Source organism: Artemia sp. Qi Xiang Cuo, chromosome 3 (assembly GCF_049724085.1).
Source record: "Artemia sp. Qi Xiang Cuo chromosome 3, ASM4972408v1, whole genome shotgun sequence".
NCBI lineage: Eukaryota > Metazoa > Arthropoda > Branchiopoda > Anostraca > Artemiidae > Artemia > Artemia sp. Qi Xiang Cuo.
Genome location: NC_142796.1, coordinates 84,832,710 through 84,851,288, shown reverse-complemented (window position 1 = coordinate 84,851,288; position 18,579 = coordinate 84,832,710). Strand labels below are relative to the sequence as shown.

Below are 18,579 nucleotides of genomic sequence, written 5' to 3'. Positions count from 1 at the left end.
TTCAATCCTGCTTTCTAGGGCTATAATGAGTGAAAAATTGATAAGACTGGGGCAAATTCTGCAGATGAAGGATGACAGATTACAAAATATTGTCAATGGCCAACCATCTAGGACAAAATGGAAAGAAGGTTGTCCACAGTTGGGGTAGGAGGATGTTACCTTACCTTAAATTACCTTAAATCGCATCTTCTAGCGACTAAGGTTGCAGGAACCTGTAGATGTCGCCAGGTAGTATTGACAGGAGTTCGTTGCACAATTCATTAGTGGATCATCACATCCTACACATATACAGGACAATTGAATATCACACACTAATAGACCCTAGTGGTGGATGCAGGCTCATCCCACTGCGTCCTCCATGGCTTGTTCCTCCAGTCATGGTCAACGCCAGTCTTGAAGCTGTTAACTGAAGCTGCGGAAACAGTTGAATCGCTCAGTGAATTCCACAACGGAACAACGCGATTGGTGAAGAAGTTGTATTTCTCACGCTTTCTGCTGAATCTTTGGCGGAGTTTTATGGGGTTACCTCGCGCTCTGCTAGACTGGTCCTGTTCGAGAATGGGCTTGATAACACTGCTGTTCATCAACTTATATGCCAAAATTACGTCCCCCCTTTTTCTACGGTAGGTCAGAGTTTGCAAATCAAGCTTTTCTAGGCGTTGCTCATATGGGATTTGTTGGTTGGCAAATGGGAGCCTAGTAGCTCTTCTCTGGACTTTTTCAAGCAACTCTGCATCACATTTAAAGTGGGGGTTTGCAACTGCCATCCCAAACTCAAGATGAGGGCGGACAAGGGCTGTGTAAAGCTTCTTAATGACCCTGGGGTGGCGACTAGTCACTGATCGCTTGATTAGGCCTAGGATCTTGTTTGCCTTTGCGGCTTGAGTTCGGCAGTGACTATGGAACTTCAGCTTATTATCTATGATTACCCCGAGATCACGTTCTTCCTCTGCGCTTTGGATGGGTGTTATAGCACCAGTAGAGTCCAACATATGGTAGCTATGGCAAGGGTTGTTCAGTCCAAGATGTAAAACTTTACATTTGCTTGGGTTAAACTCTAGTGTCCAAGTTGAGGCCCATTGGCAGAGGTTTGTTAAGTCTTGTTGCAGGGCATTGCAGTCTCCGTCAGAAGCGGCAGGTCCAAAGAGTTTGGAATCGTCTGCATATAGTTCCAGCAGATTCTGGACAACCTCAGGAGCATCGTTAATGTAGAGGTTGAATAAAGTCGGGCCCAACTTAGTTCCCTGTGGCACACCACTTCTGACATTTACTGGTGCCGAGTACACGAGGTTTCCGTTGTGGTCGTAGACTGCAGCAATCTGGATTCTATCAGACAGAAAGCTATGGATCCACTGGGCTACGTCTACATCAATGTGGTATGCTGACAGTTTAATCATCAGGTACCGGTGGGACATTTTATCGAAGGCTTTTGCCTGGTCCAGTAGGAACACGTCTACAGGGGATCCTGATTCGATAACCTCAGTGATTGATTCATAAGCTTGGATCAGGTTCGTTTCAATGGACATTCCTTTTCTAAAGCCATGTTGGCCGCTGTAAAGGAGACCATTCCTTGTCATGTGAGCTATAACGGCATCATTGACAATTCCTTCAATCAGCTTAGCAACGACTGAGGTAAGGCTTATGGGCCGGTAGTTCTCTGGCTGGCTTCTGGAACCTTTCTTAAATATTGGAGTTATTGTTGCTGTACGCCAATCAGGTGGTAGTTTCTTTGTCTTCAAAGACAGATTATACAAGGAGCAGAGCGGTTCGGTGACTATATCAGAGATTTCTTTGAGCAGCCTGGGATGGATGCCGTCTGGTCCTTTGGCTTTGTTAGGGTCCAGCTTTGATAGTCTTTTCTTAACCTCTTCAGTCGTGATGATGAGTTTCGGCATAAGATGTTCGATATGTCTGGGGTCAGGACATGAGGGTTCAGCTGATGAGTCTGAGGAGAAGTTCGAAGCGAAGGTAGTGTTAAGCAAATTTGCTATAGCTTCTGGGTCTTCCAACTTTTTCCCTTCAGCGTTGAATAAGAATGGTATTGATCGCCTGTTCTTATCTTTCTTGGACACATACCTCCAAAATCGTTTAGGGTTTTCCTTTATACTAAAGGCTATCTTCTCCTCATATTCTGCCATAAAATGCCTAGTTAGATGTCTCAACTTATTCCTGGCTCTGGCATAATGCTCCCAGTGTCCTGTGCATACACACTTCTTGTACTTCGAAAGTGCCTTTTTCTTCCTGTTCATGGCTCTTTTAATGGGTCGGTCTATGTGAGGCAGTGTTCTAGGTGCCTTGACAAAAGACGTTGAAGTACAAAGCTGCTCAACATGGAGGACGGCGTTCTTGAAATTTAGCCAGGCTTGCTCTATATCATCACTGTTAGTCACTTGATCCCATGCAACCGCCTGTAGTATTTCCCTGACCCTGCTGTAGTCGGTATACGTTCGTATGGTGCAGTTGTTTGGTGGTTGACTTATTAGCAAGTCATGGGAAATACAGAGGTGATCGCTAGCGCCAATGGGGGGCAGGTAATCAGTATTCACTAGCAGTCCTGGGTTGTTAGTGATTGTCAAGTCTAGTAGAGATGGTATCTGGTTGTTTTTGTAACGGGTTGGCTGATCAATTAATTGGTACAGATTATTGTTGCCTAAATATTCCACAAACGGGTTAGTTGCAGTTGAACTTTGATGGTAACCTGCTCCATCCACCCACAAAATATCAGGCATATTTAGATCTCCAATTAAAATAAAATCTTGGTTACAATGCTTAGATGCATGATCAGCTAATTGAGTAAGAGCCCCATAAGAGGCAGCGGCATCTGGGCTGCTTGGGCTTCTATAAACGCATCCTATTAGAAGTGGCTTCCCCCAATAACAATATTAACAAAAACACTCTCAACCCATGGGGAATAATCATGATTCAAAGTCAAATCTCTGACCTGTAATACATCCTTCACATAAACAGCAACGCCTCTTCTGGGGTGAGTTGAGAGATTCGAGAACAGGCGATATCCGGGGATCATGATATGATCATCTTCCAGTGGGGTAGTAGAGTTCTTGGGGGTCAGCTCGCAGATACACAACACATCGTATTCTTCAGCAGTAGTTGTAAGTTTTAGTTCAGGAAGCTTATTTGTCACTGTATCAATGTTCGTGTAAAAAAGCTTCAATAATTTCTTTTGACTAGTCTGTGGAGGGTTACTATAATGTATCACTTTTGGCAAACTCTTGAAACTAATGTCTGATGAGCTAGGGCTCGAGCATGAATGGAAAGCACAACTATTATTGCCACTCTTAAATGAATCACTATCATCGACACTACTACAACTGTGGAGACTATTTACATATGGGCTATCCTCAGCAGGCAGTGGGCACATTAGTGCTCCGTCGCTGCCCCGTTTTTTGAAGTTTGGATTTGTTTTCGTTTCTCCCTTTCCGCCTTTGTGCGGTCAAAGTGAAACTGCACAGCACCCTTCAGCTCCCTCGACTTAGTCACAATCTCCTTTTTTATCTTGTAGTTATCAGTGAGGAAGAGGACAGGTCTAGGTCGGTCACCTGGTTTCGGTGGATTGTTCCCGAGCCGCTGCGGCTTCAAAATTTTGACAGAGGGCAGATTGTATGACTGGGCAAGATGATCCTGAATAAACATCAGAATATCAGCTGCCTCTTCACATGATTCAGGAACTCCGTAAACTACGATGTTGAGCTGCCTTTTCTGTCTCTCTCTGTCCTCGCGGATGATACGTCTAACATCACTTTCAAAGTTCTTGGTAGTATCGCTCTGACACCGGTTCAGCCTGCTAGTAACTATATCTTCTAATTTGGATTCAACTTCTGCTAGGGTGCACTTGCCTGCGATCTCACTTTCCAAGTTAGAGATTTTGCTGTTAATGTTCCCCAGTTCTTGTTTAAGATCTTGCTGAAACTGATCCAGAGAAGAGGTCACAGCTTTTGAAACGGTAGCTTCGATAAGCTTTTGTGTAACATTTGAGCCAAGGCTGCTATTCCCAGTAACCTTACACACAGGACAGAACCACTCACAGGTGAGGCTGTCAGTCATTTTGCAAAATAGTTGGTATTCTGATTTTGAGATTCCAACGCAATCTATGCACAGCCACTTATCACAACCATCGCAAGACAAAGCTTGGGACTGTTCATCAAGTTCGCGTCTACAGCTACCACACTCATCTTCATTTTTCTTTGGGCTTACCCGGGTTCTCTTGTTTGTTGACACTTTCGGCGGCATTTTCTTCTATTTCTTCTCTGAGAACTCGGCTGAGAACAAAACCACAGTACAACGCCAAGCGATCAAAACTTGGCGCCCGGGTTAAAATTTTAAAAAGGCACGTGGGCGGGCGGTCACGTAGGCACTTTTATCGCGAGCTTAAGTTCGATAATTGCACAGGATTCGATGAAAAGAATAGTCAAAACTGATCAGCAAGTATATAAAATAGTCTATGTCCTATTTAATTTTCCAAAAAACTGTTCTAAGATTTCACTTGATCCACTCTCAAGGACGCCAAGGTCAACACAAAGGATGTAATTTCTACAAGTTACACACCTTCATATTCTGTGGTCCTGGCGAATAATATGCCAATATGCTTTCTAAATACACTTCTCAGCCAATATATTTTCTAATTTGAAGTTCTTTTTGCCCTGAAAGTTCTTGAGGTAGACTTCCAGGGAGGGAGTCTTTGAGTAGATTAGGATGGAGGAGGAGCATGTGTAGCTGTATTGGCCTCCAGCAGCTTGGTGCTGTGGTAAGTTGTTATTAGTAGTAATAATATTGTTGGTAATTGAGCATATGCATTCAATTTAGTTGTTGTAATCTTTGTCTGCATGAATCATTAACCTTTATGTTAAACTTCTACTTTAAAACTGGTCTACATTATTGATAATTATATAAAAGAGAAAAAAAAGTCCTTGCTTTGGATATAGCAATGAAAATCAAAATATGCCATTTATTTACTGAAAATTGTTTTGCAAACTTTGACACTTTTGCATATTTTTCACCAGCAATAAAATAAACCTTCCAGTGTTGATTGATGGTAATTGAGCACATGTGCTGAATTTTCCTGTTCTTAAGTTAAACTATAAGAATCATTATCAACATAGAAATTAAATTCCATCTCTTTATTTTTATACTTAATGATCCCCTGTGAAGGTATTTTAAGTACCAGTCCCCCTCCAAAGGTCACTGATATTTTACTATATGAGGATTAACCCCCTACCCCCCCCCCCCGATTAAATACTAGGAACTGCATTTTCAGAAATCAGAGCCAACCCAAAAAGACCTTGAAACCCAAAAATTAACATAAAAGTTTCAGTATATAGTTGGGGCTGTTGAGAAGGAAACATTATAACATTCTGAAAAAAAAGCCTACAGTAAAGCTTCCTTACATCATTCCTGAAAGCACTTCACCCATAATGTGCAAATATATAGCCAAATTTATATTTCCTATGCATTTTCTGTTTCTTGATTTTGTGAACAATGATTCAACTTATGGGCATTAAGTTGAAATAAAACCAGGATGTATTTTGAGATGCATGGAAAATAATAACTTGTGCTATATATTTAACACAGTATAATTCTAGAGAAGCAACTTTTTGCCATCTTGGAAAGGGGTTAACTTAAGAAAATGAAACTTTCATTTTGAAGAACCAACCTCTACTCCTTCTCTCTCAAGAAGGCACTGACCTCTGATGACTTTTAAAAATCTTTGAGTTATGAAAGTGAAACCCTGCAAAATAGAATTTCTGTTTAAATGAATTAAAAATGAAGTGTTTTCCTTAAATTGCATTGTCCAGTGAATAAGGGATTATACTGTAGGTACTGGTTAGTCAAGATGTTGAGCCAACATGTTGGCTTGGATGACCAATCTTTGTCCAAAGCTCCCTTGAAGGCCTACAAAGGGGCTGAGACTGATCTTTGCTTAGGGAGTTCTAGAGCCCAACAACACTATTTTAGAAAAAGTTGTTCTGTAGTCTGGTGTTGGCTTGTTTGCAGTACAGCTTCTTGGTGTGTCCTCTAGTTCTTGTTTCCTGTTTGATTGCAAGGACTGACCTTCATTTAATGGGGTTGCCATACACATACCAAATTCCAGTTTTGGTCAAACAAGTCCTTTGTATAGCTTTGACATCAGCTTTGCTGACCTACTGTGGAGAATTCTTTTTACAATTCTGAGGAACTGGAGTACTTTGGAGGACACTGACTGAGCATGTTGGTCAAACTTCAATTCATCATCCACATGTATACCCAGGTCTCTTTCAGCATGTGAGGAACCAATAATTTGCCCAATAGCCTACCATCTTTTCCACACTGATTCACTTTATTTGTAAGTCAATAACATGATTTGGTAAAAATTTACCTGTATATAGCATGTTTAGCAGTTTTGTAAGCAACATGTTTTATTTGCCTAACTTTTCTGTTTCTGAAAGTTAGATTCTAGGCTAGCCTAGTGTTAACCTCATAATGGGTTATTTATAACACTATTTACCAAATAAATCCTGGCTTTTCAGGCCCTATATATTAGATATGGATATTACTACTAGGTTATTTTAGTTTAAAATTCAGCGGGGAGCAGCTGGATAGGCCTATCAGTCTAGAAAGGGGCTAGTTTCAATAGGTTTATTACAGAGTTTCAATGTCCTCATCAGATGACATTTCAGTCAGTTTTAAATAGAAATCTTGTATTTCTTATTCCACAGTTAGGGCTATTCTTCAGCTTTTAAAGTTTATCAAGGATGATTCATTTCCAACGTCACGAACTACATATTTGAATTCTACCGCCTTTCAAATAAAATCTGAAAGCGCGAGTTTTAGATAGCTTTTTCAAAAAAATGAGTTCTTTAAGAAAAAACTAGTTAACTAATTTCTAAAAGAAAGCTTATTTTAAAAATTCAAATTGAAAAATCTCTGACTTTCTAGCATTTGATTTGATATGATGTTAAGGGAAATAACCTTTCAATCGACAATCCAGTCAAAGAAGAAAACGGATGGATGTTTTAAGCAGCATGTTTGAAGATGAGGCTGGAAGGTAGATTCTATCATCATGACTACACAAATTAAAACCCCAAATGATCTGATAATAACCTGCTTCTATGCTCAATCCTTTCTGTGCATATGTGTTTAGGATTTTTTGCAATATTTAAATAGGTTAATAAACTTTCAGGGATCAGCATGACAAAGTTCAATTGAGGCTTGTCAGGCAAAACCTTTTGGTAAATATATACCAAATCATATTATTGATTTAGGAATAAAGTGAATACACCATTCGTTTCCTTTTTGGTAAATATAGGTAAATTTCGACCAAATCATATTATTGAGTTAGGAACAAAGTGAATAGCCTAGCCTACACCATTTGATTCCTTTTTTTATGCTGATTACAAATATAATAATCATTTCTATCGGAAATGAATTTCAGCCCCCCACCCCCTATCTATGCCAATTCAGGGCTAGGTTAGGTTGCAGCATAAAAAAGGCATTGAATGGTGTATTCACTTTATTCCTAACTCAATAGCCTAATATGATTTGGTATATATTTACCAACCTTTTTTCCTGGAATTGCCAGCCCTTTACAGTCCACTATTAGGCTAAACATTTTTCTGTGAAAAATGAATTTTATTACAGTGATCCCTTAGCTGAGAAGACTCATGGACCCCTCCTTTTTCATTTCTGAGGGCAGGGGAGGGGTCAGTTTTGGTGGGAAAACTAAAAATGTTCAGAATTGGAAATAAATAGGATCTGCCTCAAGAGCAATGTTTAGAGACTCCTCTTTCCCCATTTCTCAGGGTAGGGTAAAGGGAGAGGGGGAGTAATTTGAGAAGGAAAGCCAAAAATGCATACCTACATTAGAGAACTGGGTAAAATTCTACTTTAGCTACTTTTGGCTCAGTTATCTCGGAAAGGGGTTATGTTAGGACTATGGAACTTTCAGGGATAGGTCTACAGGCTAAAGTATGTCATGGGGAGGTATTTTGAAGTAACTACCTCAGCTCCTTCTCCCTCTAGATGGTTGTTACTTTTCATGACCTTTAAAAACCTGTGTGTTATAAAAGTTAAACCTTGCAAAATAGATCCTCTGCTTAAATGAAGTACAACAAAATTGTTTTCAGCTTTGCAACTTTGCTCAATCCCAATTTGTAAGGATTTAATAAAGGAAATTTAAGGAAATTACATTTCCTAAATTTTGAAAAAAAAAACATTGATATGACTTAAAATTCTACTCAAATAACAGGAATTGCATTTCAGAACTAAAGCCAGAAGAAAAGAAACTGAGTTTTTTTGTCAAAAGTTCAATAGGTAATAGACCTGTCATGTATGCAAATTTCCAGACCCTCTAGATGGAGAAAGAGTGGAGATAGGTACTTCAAAATACCTTCCCAGGACATAGTTTAGCCAATAGACCCATCCCTGAAAGTTTCATTTTCCTAACCTTACCCCTTTCCAAGATGGCCAAATGTAGCTAAAGTAGAATTTTACCAAGAACTGAGATATGTTTTTATTTAAAATATGTTTTGCTGTAAATGTATGACTATTCCACTACATAAGGAGACATGTCAAGAAAACAATTCCTACTTCATAATCTGCAAAATGATCCTAGTTAATATATTTTCTTGCAGGAGAACCTTTATCTTTACTTCTTTTTCCAATTTTGCAATAAAATCAGAGGCAATGCTATAGCATTGCCTATAGTAAAGGCCATATGGCTCCAATGTTTTATTATTTATTATTATAATTTTTTTCCCAGAGGCACTCCATATGGAAGGGGTTGCTGTATCAACTTAAAAGGGGGCTCATTTGACTGAAAATCAAGAGTTCTAGTGCCCTTTTTAAGGGTCAAAAGTGATTGGAAGGCAACTAACATCCCTTCCACGCCCTCCAGTTCCCCAAACGCATCCAATCAAAATTTTGAGATAACCATTTTGTTCAGCTTAGTTGATTTCCAGATAGAAATTATGTTTTTGAGGAGGACATCCCCCCCACAGCCCTCAGGGCAAGGGTTGTAAGCTATGCCCTGGGGGCATATAAGTTTTTTTTTATAGAAAGTGTTTTTGTAGAAACCTCAAAAAGGGCTCATTTGATTGGAAATTAAAATGGCTAGTGCCTTTTTTAATAGTCAAAAGTGATTGGAAGACCTCTTCCACACCCACCATTTTCCTAAACACATCCAATCAAAATATTTAAATAGCCATTTTGTTTAACGTAGTTGAAAGTTCCAGAAATTGTATCTTTGAGTATGACCTTCCCCCACAGTTTTCAGGGCAAGGTTTATAAGTTATACCCTGGGGGCATATATGGTTCTTAAGGATGGAATACTCTTGTAAACGTCAGAGGGCTCATTTGATTGGAAATTGAAAGTTCTAGTTCACTTTTTAACATCAAAAGATATTGGAGGGTAACCAGCCCCTCTCCCCATGCTCTTTTTTACCAAATGCATCCAATAAAAATTATTAGATAGCTATTTTGTTAAAAATAGTTCAAAGATCATAAAACAAAAACTGGTGTCAACACAAGCACCCAGGGGCAGGCATTGTAAGTTATGCCCTGGGGTATATATGGTTTTTATGGAAGGGATGCTCGTATAAACTTCAAAGGGGGCTCATTTGATTGGAAATTGAAAGTTCTAGTTCACTTTTTAAGAGTCAAAAGAGATTGGAGGGCACCTATCCCCCCCTTCAAGCCTTTTTTTCTCAAACCCATCTGATAAGAACTTTGAGATAGTTATTTATTTAAAAATAGTTCAAAGACCATATAACGAAAACTCTTGGGTCGACACAGCCCCCCAGGGCCGATGGAAGGCATTGTAAGTTATGCCCTGGGGGAATATATGGTTCTTATGGAAGGGATGCTCATAAAAACTTCAGAGGGGGCTCATTTGATTGGAAATTGAAAGTTCTAGTTTAGTTTTTGAGAGTCTAAAGAGATTGGAGGGCAACTAGCACCCCTTTTTCCCAAGTGTAATTGATACAAAATTTTAGATAGCCATTAAGTTAAAGATTGGTCAAAAGTCAGATAACAAAAACTCAGGTGTCAACACAATCCCCCAGGGCAGATGTTATAAGTTATGCCCTGGGGCATATATGGTTCTTATGAAAGGGATGCTTGTGTAAACTTCAGAGAGGGCTCATGATTGGAAATCAAAAGTTTGATTTCATTTTATAATAGTCAAAAGAGATCTGAGGGCAGCTACCCCCCCATGCCTTCTTTTTCCAAAGCTATCTGATGAAAATTTTGAGATAGACATTTTGTTAAAAAAAATATATATTGATTTTTAACTTTAGTTTGTTGACACTTATTTTCTTTTCCAAAACCTCTTCAAAGATTCACTTTATATAATTTTGCAAATAGCTTTTGCCAAGCTCTTGCTTTGGCAAACTAGAGAGTTGGAAATCTCTTATCAACTAATGAACAGATTCTTTTAATATTGGTATAAATCCCCCAGGGTCTCCTGGGACAGGTATTGTAAGTTATACCCTGGGAGCATTTATGGTTCTTATGGAAGGGATGGTTGTATAAACCTCAAAGAGAATTGTTTGGAAAGTGTAAGTTTTAGGTCACTTTTTAAGAGTCAAAAGGGATTGGAGGGCAACTAGCCCCCCCCCCTTTATGCCCTTTTTCCCCAAATGCATCAAATAAAAAATTTAATGCATAAATGAAATCAAATAAAAATAGTTCAAACATCAGATATTAAAACTTCTGGATTGACACAACCCCCCAGGGCCATGGACAGGCATTGTAAGTTATGCCCTGGGGAGATATATGGTTCTTCTAGAAGGGATGATTGTATAAACTTCAGAGAGGGCTCATTTGATTTAAAATTGGAAGTTCTAGTTCACTTTTACAACAAGTAATAATATAAATGAATAAATAGATCTTAGAGCAAGTAATGCTTAGATTGAATATTAAAATCAAGCTTAAAATGAAAAAAAACATATTCCTATTGAAGTATAAATGAACCTTAAAATGAACAGAAATTAAATAAAAAATCAATGCAAACAAACATACAATAGATATTAGTGTAAATTAATAAATAAATCTTAAACCAAGTGAAACTTAAATTGAATATACAAATCAAGCTTGAAACAAACAAAAATTACTATTCAAGAGTTTGGGTATCACCTCCTTCTCTCACTGTAAAAGTCTAAAACCTACTGTGTCATTGGTGCTTTACTGAAAACTATATGTGTTTTGAACAGTCTTGGAAAGTATAAACAACATCAAATTGAATATTTGATGTATAATGATATTAATTGTTGAAAGATCTTCCATTCTAAAATTTATTTCACTATAATTTTATTTTTATTTTCAATGTTGCAAGAACTAGAAAAGAAAATATCTGTAATATAATTCGTTTTCAGTTAAGTGCCAATGACACAGTAAGCTTTTGGTTTTTATTTACAGTTAAGGAAGGAGGCCGTATCCAAACACTTGTTTGTAGTGAAACTGTATTTGTGTTGAATAACTTTAAAAAGAGCTAATAAATTAAACTGAATATTTGATGTATAATGATATTAATTGCTGAAAGCTCATCAGTTCAAACTGTTAGTATAATTTTAATGTTAATTTTTAATATTAAGTACAAAAGAAAATATTTGCCATTAAATTGGTTATCAGTAAAGCACCAATGACACAGTATGTTTTAGACTTTTATAGTGAGAGAAGGAGGTGATACCCAAACTCTTGTTTATAGTAATTTTTGTTTGTTTCAAGCTTGATTTACATATTCAATTTAAGTTTCACTTGTTTTAAGATTTATTTATTAATTTAAATTAATATCTATTCTATGTTTGTTTGCATTGATTGTTTATTTAATTTCTGTTTGTTTTGGGTTTCATTTATTCTTTAATAGTAATTTCTGGTCATTTTGAGTTTGAATTATTAAAGGTATTTGTTTCTGCTAATCTTAAGTTTAATATGGCCTTTACTTTTCTTTGAAAAACTTCTTTTTCGGAAAGTTTTTTTTAATTAATTAATGAAAAAAGCCATGCTTTTGATAAACATTCTGTCTGTTTTTCAAGTTTTTGCTCTAATATATGCCATCCTACAATTCTTTTTATAGATGGCATTCATCCTTTGTGTAATGTAGTTCTGAATTGTGCTTGAAGAAAATTTTTGAATCATGTCGTTAATGAAAAATTTATATGCCTTGTGTGAAAATAAAATAATGTCTTTTAGAGTATACCATCAAACTGAAGATGACATACAACAATTTTTGATTGATCATAATATTCTCCCAAATACAATGGTTTAACCTGAATGTCAAAAAGAGGGTTATTTTGATAAACAAAATATGCATTCTTCTATGTAAAAACAAGAACAGAGCAATGTGGTCATCAAGTTATAAAAAAAAAATGCAATTTTGTACAAAGTCAAAGCTCTCTTGATTGAGAGCTTGAAAAGGTGCACCTTTTTGCAAAGGTGAAAAAATTCAAAGCTGTCTTATTATCAAATAACCAAAATTATGCTGTTTTTTTGCAACATGAGTAGAGGATCCTACAGTCAGCAATTCATGATTGATGAGATTGGCATTTTGACACATACCACCATTGATTAGCAATTTTTTTTTTTTTTATGAAGTATGTCTATACTTTGTACATAAGTATAGTGTTAAATTGGCTGGTCCAGGAAAAATCATTGAAATTGACAAACAAAGATAAGAAAAAGACAGTACAACAGGGGATGTTTCTTTGAAGGGTGGTGGGTGTTTGGGGGAATTGAGAGGGACTCTGGATTTTTTTTTTTGTTCCCATTTCCAACTGGACAGCAAACGCACTACTTGACATAATATGTTCATCCAAGAACAACCATAATGTCAGATTGCTGGAGAGCTTACTGCAGATTAAACAGACAAGGTTTTCAGCACCTAACAGTTAACTATTCATTAAATTTTGTAGATTATGACTAGGGCCTACACACAAAATATTGCATTTCTATGGCAATCAGTGTGTGAAGCAATCCCCAAGAACAGGAGATCTGATGACTATATGGCTGGTTATCTTGCTGAGTTTTATTGGAAAACCTTTTCCCAATAAAGGTGCCAGATTGCATCATTTATTATTACAGGTGGCTGAGCTCTACAAAGCTGATATTCATCAGCCAGTAGAAAGTTCACCTGGCACCAGCCAATGACCAAATTAAATAATATGTGTTATCATCTTGGTTCATGTCATTTCAGCAAAAATTAATCATCTGTATTTATTTTAAATTAATCATCTGTATAATTCCCTCTGATTGTGAAACTACTAGATCATCCTAGAATAAAAAAGGTAATCTGTATATCCATTTTCATAACATTTATTGTCAATTCTGTTTTTAGCAAATATGTAGATGGTGCTTTATTATGTATTTTCACCATTGCATTTTCAATAAGCATTTAAAGAAAAACTAGGAAACTACAAAAACTGTGAACAACCAAGATGAACGCCATCTATAAAAAAATATTTGTAGGGTGGGATATCATTCAGCACAAATTTGAAAACAGACAAAATGTTTATCAAAACAATGGCTTTTTTTTATAAGTTTTATTGGAAAGTTGGAAAAGAAGGAAAGAAGTGAAGATAAATGTTTTCCTGCTGAAAAAAAAAATGCTAACTGTGATTATTTTGCATATTGTGAAGTACAATTGTTTTTTAATTGTTTTTAACATGTCTCCTTATGTAGTGGAACTGTCATACATTTACACCTATGTTTTGTATATTCCTAGGATGCTTGCTCTATAACAGTGTGAGGTACAAAAAATCATTTGTATGACATTGTTTGTGTTTGTTCTATGATAGAATGAGGTATAAAAAGTCATCTGTATTACTATGTTTGCTCTATAATAGAATGAGGTAGGCTATAAAAACTTATTTTTGTGACTTTATCTATGGTTGCTCTATAGTAGAATCAGGTATAAAAAGTCATCTATATGACTTAATTCATGTTTGCTCTATAATAGTGTCATAAATATTGTCTAAGGACAATATTGTATCCTTAGTATATAAAGGATCTATAATAGAACAAAGTATAAAAATTCATCTGTATGACTTTATTCATGCTTGCTCTATAATAGTGTGATGTATAAAAAGTCATCTGTATGTCTTTTTTTATGTTTTGTTCTATGATAGAACAACAGGGAAATTTTTATACAAGACAGTGGAACGCAACTTTAAATGAATATTTCGACCCTATATCCAAGGGCCGTCCTCAGCAAAACAGACGATGAGAATAAAAACAATATAAAAGAAACTTACATAGGTATAGAACAAGGTATAAAAAGTCATCTGTATGACTTTGTTAATATTTGCTCTATACTAGAATGAGATAGGCTATAAAATGTGACTTGTATGACTTTATTTATGTTGGCTATAAAAGAATGAGGTATAAAAAGTTGTATGTATGACAATCATTCTAAATAATGAGAGTAAGCAGTATATTGTCTTTTATTTGACTTTATACTGCTTTCTATAGGCTATAGTAGCAAATAACAATATTTGATCCTTAGTATATAAAGGATCAATGACTATTATATTCAAATGTTGCAACTCCTTGATCTGTAGCTTAATTTTGGTAGCTTCTTTGCATGTCTTCTTGTGAGATGATGGCTGGTACTGTGGCTGCCCATGAAGATGGTAGAGTTTTCCTTTTGGAATTTCAGCATCATATCACTACACATGTGTCTGTAGACAAAGGTAGGTCACTTGAGTTGCTTGAGGCAGTCCTCATATGAAGCTGATTTCAGACTTTTCATGCACTTTGTTGCTTACATGTTGCTGGTAAGAGGGTCCAACCAGACACATTCAAGATGGGGTCAAACAAGAGCCTTAAAAAGTTGTATGATTATTGTTGCCTCTTGGCTATGGATGGTCCTTTTTAATAGGCCAAGGATGGAATATGCTTGGGAGACAACATGCTAAAAATGGCTGTTGAACCTCAACCTGTCATTAGTGATGGGATTTAAAATTGAGTAGATTGCCATTAGGTTGTTGGCTCCAAGGTGCAAAATACAGAATTTGGTTGTATTGAATTGGAGAACTCAGTCTTGAGTCAAATCCTTTAAATTGTCTAGGTTGTGTTAGATTTTTGGTGGACAATTGTTGTGAAACTGAATAATTGTATTTAAACAGGCTATGGTGTACACATAAGTTTTGTGTAAATTTCAAATGTTCAAAAACCAGGTGTTTTCCAAGATTTTAGTCAGTCAATCCCAAATGCTCTAGTCCTGAACATTAGCCAATCACAACTGTAATTGTGGTTTGAATTTGATTTTCTTTTAAAATCAAATGCATAATAATTTAATTTATCATTGATTAAACAAAGTGATCCAGGAATCCTTGTCATTTAAAATTTACTGCATTTTGTTTCATTTTCCATGCAATTTAATTACACTTTTTATTTGAAAGTTTTTTCCTAATCTTTTTCAAAGGGACAACTAGATAAATAAAGTCACTCCTGGAAAAAATTAATAACTGATAATAAAACACAAAAAATGTATCCATTCAGGGGGAAAAATACAGAAATTCCCAGCATTCCATTCAGGGGAAACATTTCTGATTATAGTTGCTTCATATATCAGCTCAAGGGTACTCTTGCAATGCAAGCAAAAGTTGACACCATATATTCTACCAAAATGGCCCTGTGTAGAGTTGTTTTCCTTGTGTTTTCGCTAATTATACAAACTTTCTTGTGTGCTAATAACTACACTGATTAATAAACAAATACATATTTAGGAGCACCATAAAAAGCTGATTCTTTTATTTAAAGTAATCAATAGTTAATTCAAAGTTATCTCATATACTTTTGTTATTGACAAGGATTGTTATTTACTTGCCATTCAGTACTATGAAAAATTTGAGTTTTTTGTTGCTCCAACCAAATCATATGGAGAAAATGTCTTTGGAAAACTGGAAAGGGATCATTCAGTCACATTAGAACTTATATTTTCCTTATTAAGGGTCAAAATCTATTGGCAGACAACCAACAATGGGGTATCACACATTTTTTTTCCATGTTTTTTCCCTATTATGCACTCTTTCTTTTGGTTTCCTTGTAATGACTTTATAGTCTCAAATTTCCAGGAGGGGGGCATGCTCCCGCCTGCCAGTGCCCATGGACTCTAGATATGGTTGACTGCTTGACAAGTTTCAGGTGATGACCTCTAGTTCTTAGAGTTGATACCAACAGTAGAGAATAATGGTGGGAGAGTTTGTATAGCTGATTCATAGCTCAGTAATAGAAAGGTTTTCATATTTACTCTTCAGCTTGGCCTTGGTTCAAGCTGAAATTGTGTGTCTGAGATTAAAGTTCACTGTTGGTTATCAGTGCATTTAAAACTATAATGTAATAGCCTCAGTCCTTATACAGTGTCTAATCTAAGACATAGCTTTTAATCAAAACATATCTCTTAGAACACTGACAATAGACTACCAGTCTTGAACATGATGTGTATAGGTTTATATGTATAGGATTGGCTAAAATTTAGGACTATACTAATTGTGATGGACTGACTACAATCTTGGAAACTTTTGTTAGGTTAGGTTTGAGGTCTTGAGGAAGGGGCAGGGCAGCCCTTTAATATACGTAATAATTTCTGTGCGTTTTAGGTTTTGATGTTGCTCCTTGCTTTCAGTTGAAAAAAAATTGTTTTTTTGTTTAATCTAAAAAAAAAGTGTCCTTTTTTCCTTCTTTCGTGTTCTTATTTGAGTGATTAAGACAGTTTTTGAACATCAGGGGGGGAGGACAGGGCCATGCATAAGACTTGTTTAGGGGGGGGGGGTAACCAAATAAATTTTGTTTGGGGGAGGACTTTGAGTAAGAATAGGCAAAACCCGCATAATTGGCCCTGAGGGGGGAGGCAAAAGACATGCAATCATGACTTGCTTGGACCAGTCTTGCCATATTCTTGTTGCAGCATTGTGCAGCTTTCACTTGTTGCAATTCATTTTTAGCAGTTTCTCTGTTGTTTCCTGTATATGATTGCCCAATAGTAAGTTTTCCATCTGACCAATACTCATACTACTTTATTGTATTTTAATCTTCAGTTCAAATCGATAGCTTTTTTTTCAAAATTTAAAAATTTTCAACATCACAGAGAAGCAAAAGAACAGGAATGAAACGCCAAAATCCTTCAGATTCTGTTGGAAAATCGCAACAGTAGGAGGCAAGGGTAATGGATCCCACAAGACCACCAATAAACCAAATATTAACTTTTTCATGACTTCAAAACCAGATTATCTAGTCTAGTATGTGTATTTTCTTAGGACTTCAATTTGCATCCTACACCCTTGAAGTTGTATGAACCCAGCTTCAGAATTAAAATAATGGATAATCAATTTGAATTCAAGCTGCTCCACTCTATGCCTTTTATTTTGGTCAGGATATTTTGTTGTCCCATCCTCCCCTCCCAGTTAAAAAGGGAAAGAACTAGTTACATCCCTGAACAGTGGCATGCCCAGGATCTCACTTGGGGGGGGGGGCTTCAGTCTACCTATAACAGAGTCATGAGAGCAAGAAGTATATTGATCATGAAACAATCAACCAATAGTTATTTAGAGATAAATAACAAATGAGGAAACAAAAAAAGTTGTCAACATTATGACGCATAAGCTTAGCCTGTGTGAGTCAATGATACAAAGAAGTTGGCATTAGGAAGCGTCACTTTTTTGCTTTACCAAAAAATTAAGTGGGTGTGGAATTTTGTATTTTTTTTGCCAGAAGAAAGATTAAGGATGGATGTTAATGTGTTTTTTTTATGCTTTTCCCAGGGGGGATCATGTTGAACCAGTGATTCTATAAGACCAGGAGAGGGCTTATTTAATAGGAATTAAAAAGTTCTTAGTGTCCTTTTTAAGTGACCAAAAATATTGAAGGGCCAGTTAGCCCCCCCCCCCTCACACTCTCATTTTTCTCCAGTCACACAGTTAAAATTTTGAGACAGATATTTTGTTCTGCATAGTAAAAAAATCTAATAATTATGTCTTTAAAGATGGCTTAACTCCCCACAGTTCCTGGGGGAAGGGCTGCAAGTTATGAGCTTTCTCCATTGTTTACATACAGTTTTGGTTATTGAGAATTATACCGACGTTTTCATGGGGGATTTTTCTGGTGGGGGAGGGGAGGTTACATGGGAGAATCTTTTCATCAGGGAAGGGAATTTTCCATCAGGGGGGAGTTGAATTTTCCTAGTATTATTTCAAAAACGATCAGAATTTAAATAAAAAAACGAGTTTTTTCAACTGAAAGTAAGGACCAACATTAAAACTTAAAACAAACAAAAATTATTACGTATATGAGGGGGGTCGCCCTTGTCTATGCTTCGCTCTTTACACTCAAGTTTTTTTAGTACTTTTAGGTTGTTTTTTCTGAGTACTTTTAAAAATCTATTTATTCTAATTAAACAGCCTTTGTGATTCAGGAGTCATTCATGAAAAATTGGGACAAAATTCGAATTTTTGCGCAAAGAGCAAGGTATTGATGAGGGGGCGTCCCCCTCATATACGTAATAATTTCTGTTGGTTTCAAGTTTTAATATTGCTCCCTACTTTCGGTTGACAAAATTTTTTTTTTATTTAATAAGTGACTAAAACTGGTAGTCAG

The 18,579-nt window shown here is 36.4% G+C and overlaps 2 protein-coding genes and 1 pseudogene across 2 annotated transcripts in view; 1 reads left to right on the top strand and 2 right to left on the bottom strand.

The window, feature by feature from the left end:
- mms4 (Methyl methanesulfonate sensitivity 4) overlaps window positions 1-6,774 on the bottom strand; it is a 33,539-nt gene extending 26,765 nt beyond the window's left edge. Inside the window, exon 1 of the mRNA XM_089087189.1 lies at window positions 6,638-6,774. Coding sequence (XP_088943315.1) covers window positions 6,638-6,666 — 29 coding nt within the window. The 5' untranslated portion in view covers window positions 6,667-6,774. The remainder of the gene's footprint in view (window positions 1-6,637) is intronic.
- LOC148954670 (uncharacterized) lies at window positions 2,855-3,651 on the bottom strand (annotated as a pseudogene).
- Window positions 6,775-6,906: 132 nt separating the features above from the next.
- LOC148954668 (uncharacterized) overlaps window positions 6,907-18,579 on the top strand; it is a 71,415-nt gene continuing 59,742 nt past the window's right edge. The window contains exon 1 of the mRNA XM_089086693.1: window positions 6,907-7,039. Coding sequence (XP_088942819.1) covers window positions 6,999-7,039 — 41 coding nt within the window. The 5' untranslated portion in view covers window positions 6,907-6,998. The remainder of the gene's footprint in view (window positions 7,040-18,579) is intronic.